This window comes from Chionomys nivalis, chromosome 1 (genome assembly GCF_950005125.1).
Source record: "Chionomys nivalis chromosome 1, mChiNiv1.1, whole genome shotgun sequence".
NCBI lineage: Eukaryota > Metazoa > Chordata > Mammalia > Rodentia > Cricetidae > Chionomys > Chionomys nivalis.
In genome coordinates, this window is record NC_080086.1 from 137452826 (window position 1) to 137477702 (window position 24877).

A 24877-nucleotide genomic window follows, 5' to 3' on the forward strand; every position below is an offset into this window, starting at 1 on the left:
AACTAAGGGAAGCTGTGTTGGTCAGGGTTCCCCAGAGCAGTGGTTCACAACCCTCCTATCGCTGTGGCCCTTTAGTACAATTCCTCATGCCGTGGTGACCCGTAACCATGGAATTACTTCATTGCTACTTTACTGTCATTTTGCTACCATTATGGATCATAATGTAAATATCTGATATGCAAGATATCTGATATATGACCCCCAAAAGAATCATGACCCACAGGTTGAGAACCACTGCTCTAGAGGCACAGAACACATTTACACACACACACACACATACGCATGTAATACACAATATGTATTTTAATAAATACTTTACGTATACACACATGCGTATATATGGGTTTATTAGAATGACTTACAAACTGTGGTCCAGCTAGCCAACAATGGCTATCTGTGAACAGAAGGTTCCAGAATATAGCAGTTATTCAGTTTGTGAAGCTGGTCATCTCAGCTGTTCTTTAGTATATGCCAGAATTTCAGAGAGGGAGGCTCTAATGCCAGTGAAGGAATGGACTTGCCAATGAGAGCAAGGAGGTAAAGTGCCTCCTTCCACGTCCTTTATATAAGCTGCCACAAGAAAATGTGACCCAGATAATGCTGAACCTTCCCACCTCCAAAGAACTGGATTATCTCAGCACTCGGGAGGCAGAGGTAGCCAGTTCTGTGAGTTCAAGGCTAGCCTGGTCTACAGAGTGACTTCCAGGACAGCCAGGTGTTGCGGGAGGTCCTTCCGCTCCTCCAGCCAATAGCCGCCCCACAGCTCCTACTACAGCCAGGACTGTTATAAAGAGAAACCTTGTCTTGCAAAACAACAAACAAACAAAAAAATCTGGATTAAAGGTGCATCTTCCCACTTCAGAAGATACAGATTAAAAGTAGGCCTTCCCATTTCAAATGATTCAATTAAGGAAAAAAAATCCTCACAGGTGTACCCAGTCACTTGTGTTTTTGCTAATTCCAAATGTAGCCAAGTTGACAACCAATGTATTAGCCATCCAGAGGCCAAGAACTCTTTGTAAGGTGGGTGGGGCTGAGTCATCAATGACTTCTGACTTCATCAGTGACATAGAATTTTAGTGTGTTAGAGAACGCAGTGTGCCTTGCATTTGGTTGTGGTGTGTGCTTATAAACAGACAAACGTGTGTACATGCTTTTCTGGGATAAGTCACCAGTAGGTTGAAAGATGGCAGGAGTTGGGAGTCATCTTTGCCAGGGGACAGTCATATAAAAGGGAAATGGCTGTTCATTGATAGTCTTGTCCCTTGGGTCTGAACAGTCCTGTCACTTTGCAGAAGCCTGACATGAGATAGTGAGCGCTCCTGTACAGATGTAAGCAGTCAGTAGATCCAGGGCCACGCTCACCGGGAGCAAACACAAGCCGATGGCAGAGCAGCAGCACTGTGCCTGGTACACGGGGGAGAGTGTTTTAGAGACTGAAAGAGGCATCCACATTGAAGGGCTCAGTCGTGGGAACAACTATTGGGGAACTGGCATACTTTCTTTCTGAGCTATAGAAATAGGACGGACAGTCATCCTGTTATGCCAGAATGGGATAGGGCTTTAATTAGAGAACTTTTGGTGGTGTTTTTTTTTTTTTTTTTTTTTTTTTTGTGCTAAGGGTGGAACCTCTGGTCTTAAACCTGTTACACACTCTCCGTTACCTCCAGACCTTGTTCTTGATAGTTTTATTAAATTTTATTTGCTTCTTTAAGCTTTGTTATATGCAAGTAGTAAATTACACTAATTTAGATTCATTACTTGTTATTCTTCACTTGAGAATTAAAAAAATGAGCCTAGTTTTACATCATTTTTCTGCTTTTTTTTTTTTTTTTTTTTTTAAACAACCCAGCTGGGCATGGTAGCACACGCCTTTAGTCCCAGCCCTCAGGAGGCAGGGGAAGGCAGATCTCTGTGAGCTCGAGGCCAGCCTGGTCCATAAATCTGTTATACAGAGAAACCCTGTCTTGAAAAACCAACCAACCAACCAGCCAACCAACCAAACAGAAACAACTCACTAGTTAAACCAGTAACTTAAGAAATAATGAGTTACCTCATTATGCCTTCAGGTTTTTGATCTAGCTATTGTTCTTCTCCTAAAACAAACACGCTTTTTATGTTTTGTGCCTTTCCTGATTAAAAAATTACCACTTTGAGTCCATTGAACATGCCTTAGTAACTGAGTGAAATTGAAGAGAATACATTTTTGTGGGTGTGGCAGTCGTGTGACTCTTTGGTTATTATTTCCCTTTATGTTTTTTTATGAATTAGATGTAGACTTGTTGGCATGGGTGTTGTATACGTGAGTTTGTGATTATGATACTGTACATCTGTAAGTGTATGGCAGCTAAAGTCTCTAGTCCTTTTTTTCTGTTAATGGCTATGAGTTGGTTACTCATTGTCTGGCTAGCTGTGACTACATTTAATGTTAGCAGAAACTTGACTAATAAGTGACTTAAATACATTGGGGTTTATGTTCCTCATGTAAAAATAAGTCCAAAGGCTGCTGAGTTCAATGTTGGTCCCACGTTCATGATCTGATGATGTCATGAGACTCCAGTTCCTTCCATCTTCCTGTCCTGATGTATGGTACCTTTCTTAGGGTAATAAGATGACTTCTCTGTCCTGGACTGAGGTGTTCATTCCAGGCAGAAAGAAGAGAGGTACCTCTGATAGGAAACCAAAACTTTCCCAGGAATTTACCCCAGAGTTACAGCGTGGACAGGTGTCAAGACCTTTTAAAAAAACGTGTACATTCACAAGGACATGTGCTCAACTGTGTTCATAGCAGCATTGTTTGTCATAGCCAGAACCTGGAAACAACCTAAATGCCCCTTGACCGAAGAATGGATAACGAAAATATGGTACATTTACACAATGGAGTACTACACAGCAGAAAAAAAAAGATGAAATCTTGAAATTTGCAGGCAAATGGATGGAGCTAGAAAACATCATTTTGGGTGAAGTAACCCAGACCCAGAAAGACAATTATCAAATGTACTCACTCATAAGTGGTTTTTAAACATAAAGGAAAGAAAACCAGCCTACAAATCACAATCCCAGAGAACCTGGACAACAATGAGAACCCTAAGAGAGACATGCGTGGATCTAATCTACATGGGAAGTAGAAAAAGACAAGATCTCCGGAGTAAATTCGGAGTATGGGGACCATGGGAGAGGATAGAAGGGGAGAGGAGAGGAAAGGAGGGGAGCAGAGAAAATGTAGAGCTCACTAAAAATCAATTTAAAAAAACTGGAGAAAAACCTGTGCACATTGCCACAATAAACACAGGGTTCAGCCAGTGAGTGAGAGGGGAAGTAGACACGGTGTGGGTACCGTGAGGTGTCACCACATCTCATACTGACCCTGTGTTCTGACTTAATGCGTAGTTGTGCTCCTGATAGGAATAGCAACCAGCTTTTTAAAAATGGAGTCAACCGTGCTTTTCCCTCTTTTTAGAAGCTAAGCATCTCCGAGCTCACTGCAGTCCTTAATACTTGAGACTCAGCGCTCTGTGTAGGATAGCTCCACTTGCAAACAAGACGCCAGGCCCCATGCAGTTAGTTCTGATACAGGTATGACATCTCTAGGTTGTTTATTTCAGTAAGGTTTGTCGCATTTTCTCACGCTAGAAATGTAGAGTAATCCTGACCTTGAAAGTCCTTTATTCTCTTATCCAATACATTGAAGCATCTCCAGTTGATTCCTCTTTCTCACCCCGGCCACCACTTCCTTACTTTTAGACTTGTTTGGGTCTGGGATAGAGGTCAGTTGGTAGGGTGCTTGCCTGACACACGTGAAGCTCTGGGCTCACTCCCTAGCACCACATAGACTGTAACTGGAACGGTGAAGGGAGGTAGAGGCCGGGCCACCAGAAGTAACAAGGTCATTCTTGACTCCATAGTGAGTTCCACACCAACCTGGGCCATATGAAAAACAACAAATGCTGAAAACTAAATCTTAAAAATATATGTATGATTTATTTTTATTTTATGTTCATTGGTGGTTTGCTGCATGTATGTCTGTGTGAGGGTGTCAGATCCCCTGGAACTGGAGTTACAGACAGGTGTGAGCTACCATGTGAGTGCTGGGAATTGAACCCAGGTCCTCTGGAAAAGCAGCCAGTGCTCCTAACCATTAGCCATCTCTCCGGAGCCACTGAACACTTTCTTGGCAATCCCTTTTTGTGACTTGTCATACTGCTGTCTTCTAATTGATGTGTTTGTTTTGCTGAGAATTGAACCCAGGCTTATGCAGGATAGGAAAGTGCTCTGCCTTTGTATTCTTTCTGCTCCTTGTCTTGCTTTGTGTGTTAATGTTTCTCACATGCGAGTTAATATCTCTGCATTTCTCTACTTCCTTCTTCCTTTTCTAGTATTTATCCAACTGTCATTCTGCCCTATCATTGATGTTTTTTGGCTATGTGTATATCCTAGTCATTATTTTTCATGGCTTTTTGTTCATTTGGGGAGGATACCATGTTGAACCTAGGGCCTCATGCTTGCTAAGCAGGCACTCTTATTCCCGAGTTTGGCTCACCCCCGTGTGTGCTCTTGTTTCATAGTGACAGGCCCTCTTTTAATATGTTTATTTCAAAGTTCTTAGTTCATTTGTTCTTCTCCTTCCCTCTGTCCTTTTTTCCCTCTGATTTTGAGGAACATGGTCTTTTTATGTAGCCATGGTTGGCTTTGAGCTTGCCATGTGAACCAGATGGCTTTAATGTTATAGAACTTCTCCTGCCTCTAACTCCTAAGTATTGAACTACAGCCAAACACCACCATACCCAGATACCACACCTAGCAATGTTCCTGAAGTTGATACATACTGTTCTGTCTGTTGATATTTTTAAAATAGTTTCTTTTTATCATTTACTAATATACCTTTAAATTCTTTTTTGTTTTTTCAAAGGTTTATTTGTTAATTTGTATTTTATGTATATGAATGCTTTTCATGTACACCTGTACACCATTGTAGATGGTTGTAAGCCACCATGTGGTTACTGGAAATTGGACTCAGGACCTCTAGAAGAGCAGAGCAGCCAGTGCTCTTGACCACGGAGCCATTTTTCCAGCCTCTAAGTTATATCTTAAAGCATTGTAATTTGCTGAAATTTACTACAGAGTCAGTTAGGTATGGATTTAAAACTTGATTTAACCACTGGCTAAAGTTCTAAGTAATACTTTCTTATCTGTTATTTTAAATAATTCTGCCTGAGCACATGTGCACATATATGACAAAGGTCATGTTTCCTTGTCACATGGTTTTGACCTTCTCTTATCCTTCCTTCTCCTGAACTCTGGATGAGAAGAGGAATAACTGAGACAGGAGCTCTGTACAAAGACCAATGAACAGAGTTACTAGGAACTCCTTTCCCATCTTCTTGGCCATCTTTCTGTAAAAACAGAATCATATTGTATCACAGTCTCTTGGGATAGAAGAATATAAATGGTGTATTAGTTGCTCTCCTCTTGCTGTGATAGACTACTCTGACAAAAACAAGTTAGGGAAGAAATGGTTTGTTTTGGCGTACAGACCCAGAGTGGATAAGTCCTTCATAGGGGGATGGGCTGGCAGCAGGAGCCTGAGGCTGGCCAGGCAGTCAGGAAGCAGGGTGATCACATGTCATCTACATGTAAGAAGCAGAGAGGGATAGGGGAGGTGAGGCCAGCCCTAACCAATCTAAGCAGGTAAGTGTGGTCGTTACCCACCCCTTATCAAGGAAACTTCACATTGCTACACACAGAGACTAATATAGAAAACCACAACCAATCAAAATGCAGAGTTGTGGAACCCAGTCCTATGACTACATTTATAAAACATTCCGGTACCGAAGGCTTAAGGAACACTGCGGGAGAGGGCGTGGAAAGATTGTAAGAGCCAGAGGATCAGGGAGTTTGCTGTAAGATTGTTTCCTTGGACTGTCAGAAGCTACACCCTTAAAGTCTCATTGATAAGACCACCCAAATGGGAGCTGAGTATTGACCAATAGATGTGCCACAGTGCACAGGGAAGAGCCCACGTGACCTCAGCTCTACCCAAAGAACTCCAGGCAGCTAAGGAATGCTGAGAGTGGGAGAAATAGTCTTCCCCAGGGAAGAGCACACCAACTGGTTATCCGATACCCTGAAAACATGCATTCGTACAAGGAACAGACTGAGCAGGTTGTATTCAGAGAGTGTGTGTGTGTTAATGAAAACATACGTCAAGGAACACTATACAGACTGAGCAGGTTGTATTCAGAGGGTGTGTGTGTGTATTACTGAAATCATACGTACAAGGAACACTATACAGACTGAGCAGGTTATATTCAGGGTATGTATGAATGTGTGTATGTGATACCAATTTAAAAAAAAGGTCACGAGCCAGGTAGTGTGGCACACGCCTTTAATCCCAGCACTTAGGAGGCAGAGGCAGGTGGATCTCTGTGAGTTTGAGGCCAGTGTGGTCTACAAAGCAAGATCCAGGACAGCTAGGACTGTTACACAGAGAAATCTTGTCTCCAAAAACCAAAACCAAACCAAACCAAAAACAACCCAAGACCTTGAATTTAAAAGAGAGCACGGGGTATGGGGTATGTATGTATTCAAGAGAAAGGGAGAAATGTAATTATATTATAATCTAAAAAGAAAGTGAGGCCAGGCTCATCATCATGCCTGCTCTTAGTGACATGTTTCCTCCAACAAATATGTGTCCTAAAAGTCTCATAATGTTCTCAAACAGCATCACCAGCTAGGGACCAAGTGTTTGGTACATGAGCCCATGGGGGACATTTCTCGTTCAGTCAACAATGTATGGGCCATTAGCTTTTAAAATGTTTTAACTGAAGTAGAATCATATCACTTAGACCTCCCCATTTCCTCCTTCCAGTCCCTCCCATGTCCCGCTCAACTGTCACGCTGATAGCCTTTTTTCTTTGATTATTATTTTTATGTGCATATGTAAGTATATGCGATTGCTCAAATATATAAATGCAACCTTCTGAGTCTGGCTTTGTTGTTTCTGTGTATGTGGTTTCAAGGCTGACCACTTTGCACTTGACAACCAATAAGGGGACTCATCCCTGGGAGAAACTAATTCTCCCAATAGTCATTACCTGTCTGTAGCTCTTTTGTAGGGGTAGGGCCCCGTGAAATTTCCCACCTTCCATGTTGTTATGCCCTTTGATGTTGCCATTTTTAGGAGAGACTGACTCGCTGCGGACTTTCTCGTGTTCTGGCTCATCAGCGCTTGCTTGTTTTAGGAAACAGAGTTTCATATCATTCAGGCTGGTCTGAAAACTGCTGTGTACTTTCATTCACCTGCCTCTGCTGCCTAAGTGCTGCGTGTGACAGGTACTAAGGAGTAAAAATAATGCTGCTTCAAATTTTCTTACAACGGTGGGTTGCATAAATTAAAAACTAATTATCCTTTAGTTACGTGGATTTAGGAAGTTGCGAGGTGAGGGCTAAAGAGGTGGCTCAGCAGTTAAGAGAACTTGCTGCTTTTGTAGAGACCTGGATTTGATTTTCACCCCTTATGGCAGGCACCTCACAGCTGCCTGTAACTCCAGCTCATCCATTACCCTCTGCTGGCTTCTGTGGGTACTGCACTCATGTGCAACCCCACCTCCATTGAAAAATTATTTGAAAAGGTGAGTTGGGCATACATGAATGGTTATTGCACTTAATGACTAGGGGTAGGATTGAGGGACCTTGTGAGCAAAGTAACTACACAGCGTTAATAAGGACAAGAATAATTTGAACATTAACTAAAACTTGTAACTTTATGGTTCTTCTGAATGATGCGTGTTTAGTGGTGCAGAAATAGCATAGAGCCTTGTATAATTTTTAAGAGATGATATTTTCTTATAGTTTGCCTTTATTTACTTTTGTTCCTAAAGACATTTTCTCCCAGATGTCAGATTCCAATGGCTTGATGATATTTGGCAAGCTTGACCAGTTTCTGAAGGAAGCCCTGAAGCTCCCTACGGCTGTCTTTGAAGGACCGTCCTTTGGTTACACGGAACACGCAGTCCGCACCTGTTTTCCACAACAGGTAAGGGCCATTGGCAGAGCCTCGGGCTACGGGGTCCACCATCTTCTACCAGATTCTCCAGGTGGCTTCCAGAAGGCAGGGGAGGGGGCCAAAGTTCACCTGAGGACTCTTGTTCTCAGGTAAGGTAACATTAGACTTCTTTTAAAGAAAAGGGTTTTTAAGTTTTTCATTATTCCAACTGAATGCATGTTTCTTCTTCTAAGTAAGGTTCTTAAATTGTAAGTATGGGATTTTGACCTAAAGCCATAGCCATCTTGGTCACTGCTTCCTGCACAGTGCTCACCTGCCCCTGCAGGTGCATGGAGCTTGCTCGTGGCATGGTCAGGAGTTTGGCTGCTTTTCCTGGTTTTTACCTAGAGATTGGTATGAGTGATGGGTGTATTCCTGAGAGTTTAACTCTGCCTCAGAGACTGGGGATAGAGTAGATATTCATAACTCAAGGTAGAGAACAGATAAAAGAACTGTAATACTGTGTGTAGTAGATATTCATAACTCAAGGTAGAGAACAGATAAAAGAACTGTAATACTGTGTGTAGTAGATATTCATAACTCAAGGTAGAGAACAGATAAAAGAACTGTAATACTGTGTGTAGAAAGTTAGGAGAAACAGAAAATTAAGGGAAAAAATCTGTTTTAAAATCAATAGAAAAAAGTTATCTTCCTAGAACATTTTTTTTTAAAGTTTAGTTTTATTTTATGTGCATTGGTGTTTTGCCTTCATGAATGTCTGCGTAGAAGGTATCAGATCCCCTGGAACTGGAGTTACCAACAGTTGTGAGTTGCCACATGGGTGCTGGGAATTGAACCTGAGTCCTTAGTCCCTTTAACCACTTAACCTCCAGCCCCCAGAAGATAACTTCTCAATTACCAAAGGAAAACTGTTTTATGGTTGGAAAAGCTTTATGGTTGGAAAACTATACCCGACAGGAGATGTGACTTCGGCTCAGCCATCAGTCATATCACCAGTAAAGGGAGACGCTGACAACTGAGTGGGCTGAGACGCGCGGCTCCCCTGCTCAGACCTTCCTCTGAGATGCACGACTGGAACGGAGTGCCGTGGAAATGTCCAAGTATGAGTGCACGCTAACTTGCGCAAACTTTCCTTTGTCAACTGTATTTTCTGTCACTGGTATAAATGGCAGTCAGCACCAGCTTTTAGCATATTAAAGCATCTGCACTCTCAGTCTGTTCTAATAAGACATAGCATGCACTACCCCCCTAATATACATCTTCAAATGTAGGGAGGCTCTCTAAGCTCCTGCAGATGCTAAATCCCCTTCCTGGTGAAGGCAGTGATGACAGGATACCAGGCCCACAGATGGCTCTCCTGGGCTAGCGTGCCTTCTTGCTGATGCCTGCAGCTGTTGCTCCAAGCGCTGTTTCCGCAGCTGGCTGCCCACACAGCACTTCAGAGCTGTCTTACAGGCAATATGCACATGGCTCTTACACGAGATGCTTCCCGAGGCCAGGTTGGACCCTCATTTAGTTCTGGGATGCTGCTTTTGAGTAAAATGGTGGCAGGATCAAGGAGAGAAGTTTATAATAAAGTTCCAGTGAAGAATGGTATTTTTCTTTTTTAAAATTATTTATTTATTTATTATGTATAGAATATTCTGTCTACATGTATGGCTGCAGGCCAGAAGAGGGCACCAGACCTCATTACAGATGGCTGTGAGCCACCATGTGGTTGCTGGGAATTGAACTCAGGACCTTTGGAAGAGCAGTCAATGCTCTTACTTGCTGAGCCATCTCTCCAGCCCCAGAATGGTATTTTTCAAGTGGGTGACGGGCATTAATCCTAAAGTATTCTTTGACTTAATTGTGGTTTAAAGACTATGACAAGAATCTGATATTGGAGTCATAATTGAGACTGTTGAAGGAACTTTGTAAGTTGTAATTGCTAATTCAAAGACTACTATAAGGTTTCTGTAGATTACCTTAGAAGTGCTCATTGTGAGACGTCTGAGCACACAGCCTGCTTATTGATTTTTCACCTGCTTCAGATTCCTAAAAAATAAAATCAGCTGGATGTGGTGGTGCACGCCTTTAATCCCAGCATCTGGGAGGCAGAGGCAGGTGAACCTCTGTGAATTAGAGGCCAGCCTGGGCTACAGAGTGAGTTCCAGGACAGCCAGGGCTATGTAGAGAGACCCTATCTCCAAACCTCCCCCAAAAAACCATAATTTAGACACATGCATTATATAGACAGTAGCATATTTATGTCAGAATGACTGCGACAGATGTTTTTGCACAATGAAAAGTATCTTTAAGACTATGAAAAGCAGCATGAGAGTGAAATTTGATAGTGTGCACTTGTCCTCACATCTTTATAACTTGTATTTGTGTTTTACTGAAATTTTTTTTTTTGGTGAGGCTGTCCTTTTAAACTGAAAAAATCTTTCAGCTGTCAAACTACATCATCAGAGACCTTTGAGAAGGATAAAATTTTACTTGAGTTATTGATTAAAAAATGACAGAGAACTGACTTGGTTGGCACCGAGAGCTGCTCCACAGGGTCCTCCATGGTTGCTGAGAGTCGTATTTGCCTTTTGCTGTTTAACACAGGGCCTGCCAGGCTCCAGAAGATCCTGTGAGCTAAGAAGTCTGTAGGAAGACAAGTCTACCTTGACCTGAGCAGCTAGGCTGTCAATTCCAGCGATTCTGTCCACTGTCTGGAGATCTTTAGTTTAGATGAAGTGGTCAGTGCTTGGCAGTTGTAGCAAATTGCAGATGGATATTGTTTTGTGCCCATTTGTCTTCTGTCTTCTTTGGAGAAAGTAGAGTGCTGCTGCAAGGAGCCAACCTGACTCCTTTTATTATAAAAAATCTTTTAATAATTAAATATTTAAATGCCATATTCCCCAGATCTCTGAGCAGTTGAGGGCTGTTTATTAGGTATAGATGAGTTATATACCTACAGTACAGAATCTGCCTGGAGAGCTGGGTCTGAGCTTGACTGTAGTGGCTCTCAACTTAACAGGTAAAGCAGGGTTGGATTAAATATAAAGTATTTTTGTAAGAGACTTAAAAGTACATACCAGTTTAAAACATGAGACTTATTGCTTTGTAGTCTGGAATGAGCTACAATGAACAGACAATTTATAACATTTAACAGTAAACATAGGTGCATGTAAGTTACACACACACATACACACACACAGAGTGAGCAAGAATTAGGCGAAGTGGATGCTTTGGTGGGCCCTACCAAAGGCATGCCACTGCACAAAACACACATGCACCAGAGTCAGCACGGGGAACCAGGCAAGGAATACCTCAGTAAAGATGGTGAGACTTGGTCACCTGACCTGTGGCGGTAAGGTCATCTGACCTCAATTAAGATGGTGGTAAGGTCAGGCTGGAGAGATGGCTCAGCCATTAAAGGATAGGCTCACAACCAAAAATATAAGATGGTGGTAAGGTCACCTGACCTCAGTCAAAATGGCAGCGGTCACATGTTGTATGGAAAAGCTACATGTTTTGAGCCGCGGGAGTTTTTAAACCTAATAATAAGAGATACCTAGAGGTGTGATCTGTCCTGATGCTGAGCTGCTGCGCCATAAGCCGCAGTGGGGAACAAAGGCTGGAACTGAAAACAGCTGTCTCGTGGATCTGACCAATCTTGTCGGCGTGGTAGAGGTGGTAGGTAGAGTTTGAGGAAAGGCAGGGCCAGCAGGACACTGGTGGAACATTTACAGGCAGGTGACCGATAGTTTGAGGGTTCATACTATAACTGACAACGTGAAAACACCACAGGGTGTAGCAGAGCGTCCCCTCTCTATAGGCGGGGGGGGGGGGGTGAAATGACTGTGACACTGGAAAGCCTATAGGAAGACGTCTCTTCTCTGCAGGCCGGGTTTTGGAGCTAAAGAGGCTGGAGGCCGCTCCGAGTGGTCTCCCACAGAGGAAACCACTTACGAGTAGTCCAACAGAAAAGAAAGGAGAAAGAAAAATCTGAGAAACCCTGGGCCCCAAATCAAATGCACCACACAGCGTGTGCAGTGCTAGCGCAGGAGGACCAACCCTGGGTTGTCCAGTCATGTTTTTAGCTATGGAAAGCAACCAGAGATGAATGTCAGTGAAGGGCTCAACAGTAGCCGTGAAGGCTGTGGTTGGCTGACTGGAAGGGGAAAACTCACCACCGAAGCTGCTGGTGTGCGTAGAGGTCAGTGTTCTGGCAGATACAACACAGAGCTGTTGTAAAGAAACCTGGTTCCAGAGCCCGGGGTTCCACATCTTCTCAGCTGGCCCATCTGCAGGTAGAGGGAACACGGAGAGATCTTGGCCGAGTCCCAAGCACCAGTTTTATCCTCCTCAAAGATCTCTGCTGCAGTCTGACAGCTGAGAGGTTTTGTCAGTTTAAAAGGACAACCTCACCAAACAAATTTCAGCAAAATACAAATACAAGTTATTAAGGTGTGTACCTGTAAGCTGTAAAGATGTGAGGACCAGTGCACGCTATCAAATTTCTCTCTCACACTGCCTTTAAAGATACTTTGCATTATGCAAAAATATCTGTCACAGTCATTCTGATATAAATATACTACTGTTTAAAACTTATGTTTTCACAAACCCAAATAATTCTTGTGAGTTTCAGGGAGCTGAATTGAAGGATCCACCTTAAACAGGTCATATTCTTCTCAATTCCCTCGTCCTAATTTTTTTTTCTAATCTTAACTCCCCTCCCCCTCCACTGAGGCAGGCAGTTCTTTCTTCTGATTCCAGCCTGAGTTTCTTCCTTTCTGTCCCTCTCCCAAAGAGGTAGTTGCTGCTATGGCTCCTCCCCCCTCCCTCCTTTCTCTCTCTCTCTGCCTCTTTTTCCTTGTCCCCCTTCTCCCTTCCTCTCCCCTTCTCCTCTTCCCTTCCATAACCCAGTAAATAAATATCCAACCTCATTCTGCATGGGGTGCCTATCTGTCTTGGTCTCTCACCCACCACAAGGCTCCCTGACTAGGATCTGCTGCCCCTCATGGGGCTGTTTTATTTTTACCATTACAGAAAGAGTGGATGTTCAGCTTTTACACATTGCACCTTGATACGGTCTCTACAGATGTGTTGGGCACAGACTGGGCATGCCTGAAGAGATCCATGAGCTTTCTCCCTTTCTGCAGCATTGTGATGATGGAACTGTAGCTGCAGGTGACAGGGCAGTGATACCACTTCCTCCTGCTGAAGTACAAGGTTATGAAATTATGATTCAATGTTTAGTTGGATAGGACTTATCCTTATAGAAAATTGTTTCCCTTACAAAGAGGGAACGAAGTGTAGGACGTAAGCCTTAAAGTTTTTTTTTGACTGATTCTTAGCAGTCATAAACAAACAAAAACAAACAAGCTGAATTTAAAAGTTACTGAAAATAAACAGGAAATGAATTTAAAGGTCTCCCCAATTTTCTAGATTCCCAAGTTTTAGAGGAAGATTGAGTTTTTTCTTTGGAAAATTTTCCCCTTGTTTGCTTATTTATTTTCTAGGTCTTAGTGCTGACTTTAGCTTGAGGACTTGTCTGCCCCACTGGAGGTTTTATATCTGATGTCTGTGTGGGAAGGGGACTGTGAACATCAGAGTGGAGGGAGGCTGGATGGAAAGAAGGTACATTATACAACATGGTTGTCAGTGTCTGCAGACACCGTGCACATGCGTAAAAGAGGTGGGAATATGGAGAGAGGGGTGGCATTTTTGTTGATTAGTTTTCGAAATAGTGAGACTATTTTCTCTATTGGGACTACTTCCTGATTCAATTTTATCTAACCAATCTCCTCTGCCTATATGCCAAAATGAATTTCTTTCTACTCAGAGACATTTTTCTGACCTTGCTTTCCTTGACGACGAATAAATTTTGGCAAGAATTACCAGGCATGTGCATATTTGTTTTACTCTGTACACATTTTTTAAAAGATTTATATATTTATTATGTATACAACATTCCTTCCATGTATGTTTGTATGCCAGAAGAGGGCACTAGATCTCATTATAGATGGTTGTGAGCCACCATGTGGTTGCTGGGAATTTTGAACTCAAGACCTCTGGAAGAGCAGTCAGTGCTCTTAACCACTGAGCCATCTCTCCAGCTCCCCTCTGTACACATTTTAGTCAAAGGATTTCATGGTTTCCCCCAGCAGCCCTTCAACTGGGTAATTTCTGTAGATGAGTGCACTGTTTTGTTGACCTAAGGACTTATCTTCACATTCTTCTCTGGTGTTGAGCTATGTCACATGACCAGTAGTGTCTTAGTTTCTTTTGGGTAGGCAATGGTTGTAACAGGTTGTCATTTCCTGCACATGTGAGAACTTGGGCAGGACTGTTCATGTTGACACTGCCACTGCATTAGATCCACTTTTGGCTCTATACTTGTTGTCATTTCAGTGTTCTCAAAAATATGTACTGTGCCTGTGTTACTGCAAACACAGGAAGATGTGAACACAGAACAGAGGAGAATAAATTGGATAATTATCGCATTTATTTTGCAAAGCAACAATTAGATATTTATAGTATCTTGTCTTAAAGATACTATATCTACACAGAGATGAAAGTAGAGTATAATTTTTTTGTTAACAAATATTAGTGATGTCTCAGAGTTTTGTTGCTTCAGTGAAACACCATAACAAAAAACAATTTGGAGAGAATAGGGTTTATTTGGTTTACACTTCCATATTGCTGTTCATCATCGAAGGAAGTCAGGGCAGGAACTCAAACAGGGTAGGAACCTGGAGCCAGGAGCTGATGCGGAAGCCATGGAGGGTGCTTACTTCACCTGCTCCCTTAAAGAACCCAGAACCACCAACCCAGGGATGGGTTGGACCTTCTCCCATTGATCGCTAATAAGAAAATGCCTTATGGCAGGATCTTATGGAGGCTTTTTCTCAATTAAGTTTCTCTCCTTTCAGACGACTCACTAGCTTCTGTCAAGTTGACATAAAACCAGCCAGGATAGGTGATGACCAAAGCACCGCAATATAATCTCTTGTCACCTCAAACAGTGCATTTGAAGGTAGCGAAAACTACTGGATCCTTTTGAGTAGATGAAAGACATTTCGCTTCGTTAAGAGCTGGGTGTGACTACTCACATATAATGAGGAACTGCAGTTAATTAAGCCATTGAATCAGTTTAATTGGCTAAGTATTTTTCTTCCTTAGTGGTAGAAAAATATATATAATGATGTACCTTAGAAGTGATCTTCCAAGTGCATCTTAGATCAGATGAAATAGAGCGTATAAAAAGGGTTTTTATTATGAACGAGGCCATAGTAATGAGACCTGTCTCACTACCATTAATTAGACTGAGCAAAATTGCAGAGACCTAGAAGTGAAGTTTTGTTCTAGTTGGGTTTGCAGAGCAGAATGTTGTATTAAATGAGTCCTTAGAGATGACAGGTGGCTCCTCAGTTCTCTTTATTGAATTTGTTAGTGCCTGCTGCCTGTTTCCTATGTGAAAGCCCCCTACTCGGTTATCTCTAGGTGTAGAAACAGAACCAGCTGTGTTCGCCACGCATACCTGGCTGGGGCTGTGGGCAGGGTGCAGGGCTCCAGCTCGCTGGTAGCACAGTCTAGCGGGCGTTCTCTTAGACCCTGGGTACTGTTCCTACACTGTTGTTTTGTAGTTTTCTAGGCTTTATGGAAAGCAGGAAATGTTACTTAGAACCTTGGCTTGCTGGTCTTTAGTGGATCAGTGGTCATCTGAAGAAGGCTGTTTACTCATAAGGAAGTTTGGTGTGAAATCATTTTCTAAATACAGCTGTAAGCTGGAGAAATGGCTCAGTTGGTAAAGAGCGTGTCTTGCAAGCATGAAGCTCCCAAGTTTGATTCTCAGAATTCATGTAAAAACATGGGTTTGATCGTAATGTGCTTGGGATCTCGGCACTGGGGAGGCAGCGAGACAGGAGGAACTTCTAGGCTCGCCTGCCAGCTAATCTAGCTGAGTATGGGGAGCTTTAGCTGCAAAAAGAGAGGTTGTCTCAAAATATCTCTCCTCTTTTAGAAAACAAAAATAAAAGCCTTTATAGATTGCTTTGTACCCTCTGATAAGGATCCTAGTGTGCCCTTTTGGCCCCCGCCACCCCACCCTTAGCCTGTCTTTTCCACGGGCATTCCTGGTACAAACCCTGCCACCAGGCCACGGCTGCTCCCTGGAGGCCCTTGCTAATGTCCTGCTTGGTCTCTGCAGCTTTCGTTTGCAATTCTCTTGTTTTGATTAACCTGCGTTTGGGTGAGTGAAACCAAGCAAGGTTCTCGTCTGTGTATTTGTTAGCTTCCAATGAAGTGCACGTCTCCCTCCCACAGAGGCCTCTGGTTTCATGTCCATTCTTCTTTGATCTCTGAATCCTTCAATATTCTGCATTCCTGTGGCATGTTTCATATAACTCAGGGTGCCTGAGGGAGGGACATCAGCTTCCAGCTTTGTATCTCCAGTGATAAGCAATACCATGCCTGGAAAATGAGCCATGCTTACTAAATATTTAAATAATGGCTTAAAATCACGTATAAATGAGAAAATTAGTATTTTTGGTTTGAGTTCTGACTGATTACAATTTACGGTTGTTTTTACACCTTCATTTCTATCCAGATCACTCCATTAGGTTTTTTTTTTTTAATATTTATTTATTATGAATACAATATTCTGTCTGCATGTATACCTGAAAGCCAGAAGAGGGCACCAGATCTCATTACAGGTGGTTGTGAGCCACCATGTGGTTGCTGGGAATTGAACTCAGGACCTTTGGAAGAGCAGGCAATGCACTTAACCTCTGAGCCATCTCTCCAGCCCCACTCCATTATTTTCTTAAGCGAAGTAATTATTACAATGTGGGAAATATAGCACTTCAGACTTTTTAAAGCATTTTTATGACACTTCTTGCAGCTATGATAAAAAATATCTCCAAAAGTATGCTAGCCTCTACAGTTGTGTCATTACAAAATACTGTTTTTTCTGCTTTTTTTTTTTTTTGTGGTAATGAAAATTGAACCCAGGGCCGGAGAGATAGTTCAGCAGTCAAGAGCACCGACTGTTCTTCCAGAGGTCCTGAGTTCAATTCCCAGCAACCACATGGTGGTTCACAACCCTCTGTAATGAGATATGGCGCCCTCTTTTGGCCCATAGGCATACATGCAGGCAGAATAATGCATACATAATCAATCAATCTTTAAGTGGGGGAAAAAGATTGAACCCAAGTCTCATGCACTTCACTACTGAGCCACATCCTCAGCTTTCAGATTGTTCTGATGTTTAAAGTCTGAATCTGTGATGGACAGGTTCCGTGTCCCGTGGTAATGGAAGGCTGCCTTTTAGCATTGGTTCCACAACTCAAGTTGACGTATGTTGGCTTCTGCCAGCCTAAATATGCCTTCAACTCTATGCAGTTGTTAAAGCTAGCTTGCAGTTAGCTTAAAAATGTTTTGGGAGCAATCGAAATGGCTTAGCTGGTAAAACGCTTGCCACCTTAGCCTGGCAACCTGAGTTCAGTCCCCAGAGTCTGTGTAAGAGACGGAAGGAGAGGACTGACTCCACAGACCTTTCTTCTGCCCTGTACACATGATAATAACAAATACAGGTAATATTTTCATCCAAAACCTCATAAAAATGCCATTTCAGACTAAATATCAAAAATTTCTTAAGTTATAAACTCAATGGGTGTGAAATTTGCATATTAAACAACAGAAAATACAAAGTACTTATTGGAAATGATGAAGTTGGAAATTGTAGCAATGAGAATCTATTGCTAAATTATTTTATTTGTTATTTAAATGTTTCTTTAGTGACCCTAGATTTCTGAGAAAGCAGGGGTGTGAAAATGAGATAGAATAGTAGTTGTTAATATCAAGGATTGGGATAACAGGTGATGATGAACAGAAATTCATTTTTAGGAAAAAGAATGAGATTACATTCAACAATGGAGATAGCCAATGTTTTCCCAGCGGGAATTATAACTGTGTTGTTTTTGCTTAGTATATCAGTGAAGTGATTAAAAATCGAAGACCTTGTACAGAACAAAAAGCTTAATGTTGGGTGAAAAATATTATTTGTAGAGAGTGCAGAGATGGCTCATGGTTAAGAGCTCTGGCTTCTCTTCCAGAGGAGCTGGGTCCAATTCCTAGCACCCATATGACAGCTCACAGTTGCCTGTAACTCCAGGGAACCCAACACCCTCATATAGACATGCATTCAGGAAAAGCACCAATGCAATCAAATAAAAATAAAATAAAAGTTATTTGTTGTATTTGCCTCATACTGCTACATAACTTGAAAGGGGATTCTCTTAGTACCCTTTGCAGGTAATTGTGGCTCCGTCATGTGTCGTCTGGAAAGTCCATGGTACTCTGACGAGAGAACAAGACTGACAGACAGTGATACTCTAAGGAGGATGGAGATGATTTTGCTCTGTGGATTCCCTGAAAATAAATGCTTAAGCACCTTTCAGGGGCGTCCTGGCCATGCATTGAGAGCTGCTTTCTGAGCCTTGAGAGGCAAAACCAACCTAGAACTATTTTGTTGTTGTTGTTGTTGTTGTTTTTGAGACAGGGTTTCTCTGTAACTTTGGAGCCTGTCCTGGAACTAGTTCTTGTAGGCCAGTCTGGCCTCAAACTCACCTGCCTCTGCCTCCCAAGTGCTGGGATTAAAGGTGTGCGCCACCACCGCCCGGCCCAACCTAGAACTATTAAGTGTGCACCTCATCACAGGCCTGGTGTGAGGCAGAGCAGAGCGCCAGGACTGTACTCTTGAGAGTTTATTCCTCTGGCTTTTTGTGAACTTTTAGGACCTGGGGAGATTGAATTGTGTGTATTTATGAGGGTCTGCTAGATACCAAAAATACACATTTGATATTGATAATTAAAAATACGGTAAATCAAAACTTTGGGGAAAATAGCATTACTATTATGAGTGAGTTTGTAAAAATGTGATAGTTAACAAATATATAATGATACAGAATTGTAAGCATTAAATTTGCAATAGAGGATAAGATACATTTTAAGTTTTGTTAGCCCTACCTGGGATTCAGGGATTGAATTAAAGCTGCCAAGCCTGTATGGTAAGTAGCTTTACTAGCTGAGCACCTTTTGGTGACCAGGTCTTTCTCTGAAGGCCAGGCTGGCCATGAACTGGGATTGCAGGTATGCATCCCAGTAACTACCACAGTTACCTGAAACATGCTTTGGGCTTAATTTTGGTTGTTGTTGTTTTTCCCACGTCTATTGTAGAGGTGTTTCTGTATCTGGCCCCTCAGCCATATTGGGTCCTTTTCGCTTTTCAATGTTGTCTCTTCATTCCTCCCAGATCTACCTGTGTCTCAGAGACAGCAGGAACTTGTGTGTCTTAGAGAGAGTGTGCACTGGATAACATTTTTGTGGGGTTTCTGAGCACACTTCTCTCTTACTGGCCAGCAGTGTGCAGTAGGGTGGAGAGGCTGTGGGAATGATGCCCCTTGCTCATTTCTGCTTCTTCACGTCCCACCTTGATGCCCTAGGCCTGTCTTCCCTTCAGTGCGAGCCACTTTTTCTTTCCCACTCGGCCTCTACTTTGCCTTCCTTTTCTATTTACCTTCTAGTTTCTTCTTCAGAGATATATGTCCTCGGTCAGAGTGACTTCCAGTTAATGTATTCGGGAGTCAAGATATTCATAGTTGCCAAAAGGTCCAGGAGTGAATGTGTGCTTTTGTATTTGGTGTGACAGGGCAGATGCCACAGCGGGCGATCCTGGCCTCTTCTGCCTTAAGCTCCCTGGGGTCACCACTTCTTGCTTGGGAGAAAGTAGGATGAAATTGTGTCTTTTTTTTTTTTTTGCTTTGCCCTACCTACTCCTGTACCCCATCTTCATGTGCAGTGTCTTTTTTTTTTTTTTTTTTTATTCTGGTGCTGAATGTCACACTCTGGATCTTACACGTTTAGACAAGTGCTGTATCGCCTAGCTGTACTTCCAGTCTCTACCTCATCTTCTTATTGCTGGACCAGGGCTCAGAAAAGGAGTTCAGGGTCGTATAGCTTCTGTGTGCTGCTCTTTGTCTCTGTTTTTTCTTTTTAAAAAATTGTGTTGTGTGTCTCTGTGTGTGTGTGCACGTGCAGCAATGCTTGCCCATGCCATGGCATTCATGTAGAGGTCAGAGTACAGCTCTGGTTCTCTCCTTTCACTTTACATGAGTTCTAGTATCAAACTCAGGTCTCCAAGCTTGCTGGAGGTGCGCCTTTCCCTGAAGAGCCATCTCACTGGCCCTTTTTTCATTTGAGACTGGGTCTTGTCTTATGGATCAGACTGACGTGGAACTTGTGATCCTCCTGCCTCAGACTTCCAGCTGCTGGAATTATAGGTGTTGTCACCCCTCCTGGATTTCTGCTGTCCCTCCGAGTGCTGTTTGATGTGACTCTACGAGTGTGTGTTATCACTGCAGGCTTCCTGTTACGTTGCATGACACTGCATCCAGTCCCATTTCCTCTCCCTTTAGAACTGGATGGGTATTTTTGTGGCTTAGAAGAAATAAAAAGAAAATTTATTAATTGGAAATATTGCTTCAAATTTTTTCTGTCTGTATCATATAACTGTACTTTTATCTTGTCCAGACTATTTTCTGGTTGTCTCTGTGGAGCATAATGCTATCAATGCTATCAATGGTCCACATGGTGGCAGCTATCTGTTGAAAGAGAAAAATGCAACCTAGTGGGAGAAGGAGTGCAGATGTATGTGTCTTACCTTGCTTTGTTATTTATTCCAACGGTTACTTGTTTTTTGTTTTATTTTTATTATTTTATGTGTATGGGTGTTTTGTCTGTATGTATGTGAAGCCATCTGTCCAGCTACTCAACAGTTATTTATTAAATGCCAACTGTGTACCAGACACTGCTGAGAATGCTGAAAATATGGCTCCTAACCAGGCATCCTTAGCTTCTGTTGCTGTAGATGTTTTATTAGCAGGAATATGATGTCTGTCTCCCTCACAGGACAACAGGACTGGTGATTGGAAGAACACTGGGCTCTGGCTGTCTCTGACTTTGGTTGGACGTGATCAGCTGTTTAAATGCTTTGTTCCTTTTTTTTACTCTCAGTGGAGGAGGTCAAGACACCTAACAGCTACTTTTAGAGGCGGAATCATGGCTGTAGAGATGCATTTTCAATAGAAGTAGTGTGCGTATATTAAAATGTGTGTAATCGTGAGTGTGATAATGTAAAATATTTTGCTGTAAAATCTTAGATGCAGTTTATTCCTACTCGGGTGGGAGAATCTTAAATTAATCTAGAGGTTTAAAGACACTTGCAAGATATAAAGTATCTTTGTTTTTTTTTTTTCCTCTTCACAGAAGAAGATAATGCTGAATATGTTTTTAGACACCATGATGGCCGATCCTCCTCCCCAGTGCCTTGTCTGGCTACCTCTCATGCACAGGCTTGCCCATGTGGAGAATGGTGAGCATGGCTTGACCCTTTGTCTCTTAGGTCGCAGGGAGGAGGAAGCAGTTTGCGGTATTCTGAGCTATTATTGTGAAAAATTGAAATTGACGTTTGTTGGCACGCCATCCTTTGAACTTGTGGCTTTTGTTTTCGGAAGAAGAGTTTTTATTTCATAACAAAAGCAGGAGTCTTGTCACTTCCATAGGATTCTGAGGAATAATAAAACCTGGTTGGTATGGACACATTTTTTTCACCCTGAGATTACTTGCGTTTACCCTATGTGGTCAGGAATTTCTTTTTTCTTCACCTTTGGTTTATCAGAATCGTAGCTTTAGAAAGTTGGAGGGCTCTGCAGTATTGGCCACCAAAACTCTAGTCAAATTTGGGTCATTAAAACATTGCTAAGATAAAATTTAGTTCTGGACCTTTTTTCCCTTTATTTTTACTTATTTATTTCTTGTTTGTTTGTTTGTGTGTAGTATTTGTGTGTGCACTTAGTATGTGGAGGACATTGGGTGTCTTTCATTATCTTTTGAGACCAGAACTTACCAACTGCCAGATTTTGTTTTCCTCGGTGTTGATATTATTTGTCCCCGTTCCCTCTTCTTCCTGGTCACCAGTCTTCCATCCTGTGGAGTGCTCCTACTGTCACTGCGAGAGCATGATGGGTTTCCGGTACCGATGCCAGCAGTGCCACAATTATCAGCTCTGCCAGAACTGCTTTTGGCGCGGCCATGCCAGTGGCACTCACAGCAACCAGCACCAGATGAAGGAGCATTCCTCTTGGGTAACTAACTGCTGTCTCTGATTGTGTACTCTCAACTATTTACCTGGCTCGTATGTAACAGTAAGAATACTTGATCTCGTGTCCTGCATGTGCCTTGCCCAATACGGATGTGGTGTCGGGAAATCTTCATATCTGCATGGCTGCTGGGGTTGCAGTTGCATTGTTGCTCTGCCCTGGACTTTAAAAGCAGTCTGAGGTACAGGTGTTAGCTGCATTTAAAATGGCCCTTTCCAAAGTAAAAAAAGTAAATTTCTGCCGGGCGGTGGTGGCGCACGCCTTTAATCCCAGCACTCGGGAGGCAGAGGCAGGCGGATCTCTGTGAGTTCGAGGCCAGCCTGGTCTATGAGAGCTAGTTCCAGGAAAGGAACCAAAAGCTACGGAGAAACTCTGTCTCAAAAAATCCAAAAAAAAAAAAAAAAAAAAAGTAAATTTCTTCTGATCTGAAAAATTACACAAAGGGGATCTTCCTAGAGATTATTCTCTTGAGCCTTCAGTTGGGTTGAAAGCCCTTCTTTGAGTAGTTTCCCTCGCAGGCTGATGTGTTTATATGATGCAGAAAAAGTGGCATGTAACACAGGAGTCACATATGTTTATCTTTTAGATTGGAGAGAGACTGTGCTTTATAACCATTACCACATTGCTCTTCTTACCTTCAAAAGTAGCTTTTAAATAGTACTTGGGTGATGGCCAAGCATGGTGGTGCACACCTTTAACCCCAGTACTGAGGGGGCAGAAGCAGAAAGATCTCTGAGTCACAGCCTGGTCTGCACAGTGAGATCCTGTCTTGAAACGAAGCAAATAAAACAAGCAAAAACCAACATTTGAGTTGAGATTGATATCTGCTCTTCCTGGTGTGTTTATAAATCATGTAATATGATCTCATTAAGTATTTTTCTTCACATCTTTTGATTTATTTCTAATTTTGTTGTCCACTTGTTTAACTAAATGGTAGAAGATTACTCAGAGCCAGAAGTATGGCTCCAGACCTGGGGTCTTACCCTGGTACCTACTGGACTGCAAATATTAAAAGACCTTAATGACTGGGTTTCCTCACCCCTTTATTTTTCCTAGAATTCAACCAAGGAAAAATAAATAAACCATCACCACGGAATAGTTAAAGAAGGGAAAGAAAAATACCAAGTGTCAACCCCTGTGCACACTTGACTGCATTGCCAGAGCATGTGATGCTGTGTTAGAAACACGGTCGTATCTGTCTCAGTCAGAGCTAACTACAAAACCTTGTTCACTGTCCACTTGTGCATTCCAGTGCTATGTTTTGGTTTAAGGTCATTTAAAAAAAATTTTTTTAAGTGAAAACCCTTCCAGTTTTAAAAAATAATAATATTTTAAAAATTTTTTAATGGTTTATTTAACTTTATTTTATGTGCATTGGTGTGAAGGTGTCAGATCCCCTGGAACTGGATCTTCAGACTATTGTGAGCTGCCATGTGGGTGCTGGGAATTAAACCTGGGTTCTCTGGAAGAACAGTCAGTGCTCTGAACCACTGAGCCATCTCTCCAGCACCTAAAAAATATTATTAAATAAGATAACTTGATTTTCTGTTTTTCTTTTCCTATGTAAAGCACTATAGCTCACTATGCTAATTGGTTGATCAATTTGTTTTCTGTGGGTTTTAGTTTAGAGTCTTGCCTGAACTGGGCAGGTTTTGCTCCGTCACGTTTTATGGTGATTTGGTCTGTAAGCGTGCTTCTTGGGAAAATTTTATTTGAATGTTGGCGTGTGGGGAGCAAGGGGCTTCTTAATCCCTTAGTTTGAACTTGCTCATTTACCCAGTTTATAATCTTTTCAAAAGTATGGATTTTGTGTTTATTTAAAGATTAGTAATTGAATACTGCTTTATGGTTTGCAAAAGAACCTTTCATATACTCTTTGAATTTTTTCTTTGAGTTACAGCATACATAATGGAAAAGTACAAGCCAGGCATGGTGATTTATGCCTGTAATACCAGTGCTTGGAAGGCTGAGGCAGGAGGATTACCATGAGTTCAGTCCAGCCTATGTTAATACCTTATCCTTCACCACCAAACAAACAAGAAAGGTGCAGAATCCATAAATAAATTTTTATTTATTTGATCCTCACAATGCTGTGAATATTTTCTTTTTAAATATTTCTCATTTTTAATCTTTTCTGTATTTTTTCCTGCCTTATGAATTCCTTTATTTTTTATAGTACCTTAAGATTTTCAAAAATCTAGTATTATCAGCTTACATAGTTTTGAGTCTGAATTTTGATGGATTGCATGACTGGGGCTGGTTCATGGGTACTGGCAGTTAGTATATGTGTCTATGTATAACTTGTTCTCAAAATTAAGAGTATGTGCGTCAACCAGGCCCTTTGAGGAGAATGTGGGTTAATTTTGAGGCCCAATAAAGGAATTTTCATGTAACAAAAAGATACATAATTATTTTTTTGGTGAAATGGCATTGAACCTAAGGCCTTCCTTATGCAGGCAAGGCAAGTGTTCTACTACTGAGCCATATCCCAGCCGCTGTTATCAGTCTAATGGTGAGTTCTTGAATGTTTTCCACTGTGTCTGCACCAGTATTTGAAACGAATGCTTCTGTATTTGCAGCAACAGATTTTAGTTTGTTTGACTGGTTTGTTGAAGAAGTTACACCATAGATTCAATATATATATGTTTTAATGTTTGTAAGATTATTTTTATTT

The 24877-nt window shown here is 41.9% G+C and overlaps 1 protein-coding gene across 6 annotated transcripts in view; it reads left to right on the plus strand.

The window, feature by feature from the left end:
* The window catches only part of Dtnb (dystrobrevin beta), a 204009-nt gene that overhangs the window by 47075 nt on the left and 132057 nt on the right, over positions 1-24877 (plus strand). For all 6 annotated transcript variants that reach the window (XM_057778220.1, XM_057778256.1, XM_057778241.1 and 3 more), the window contains exons 6-8: positions 7881-8035; positions 21311-21416; positions 22022-22188. In XM_057778220.1, coding sequence (XP_057634203.1) covers positions 7881-8035; positions 21311-21416; positions 22022-22188 — 428 coding nt within the window. The remainder of the gene's footprint in view (positions 1-7880; positions 8036-21310; positions 21417-22021; positions 22189-24877) is intronic.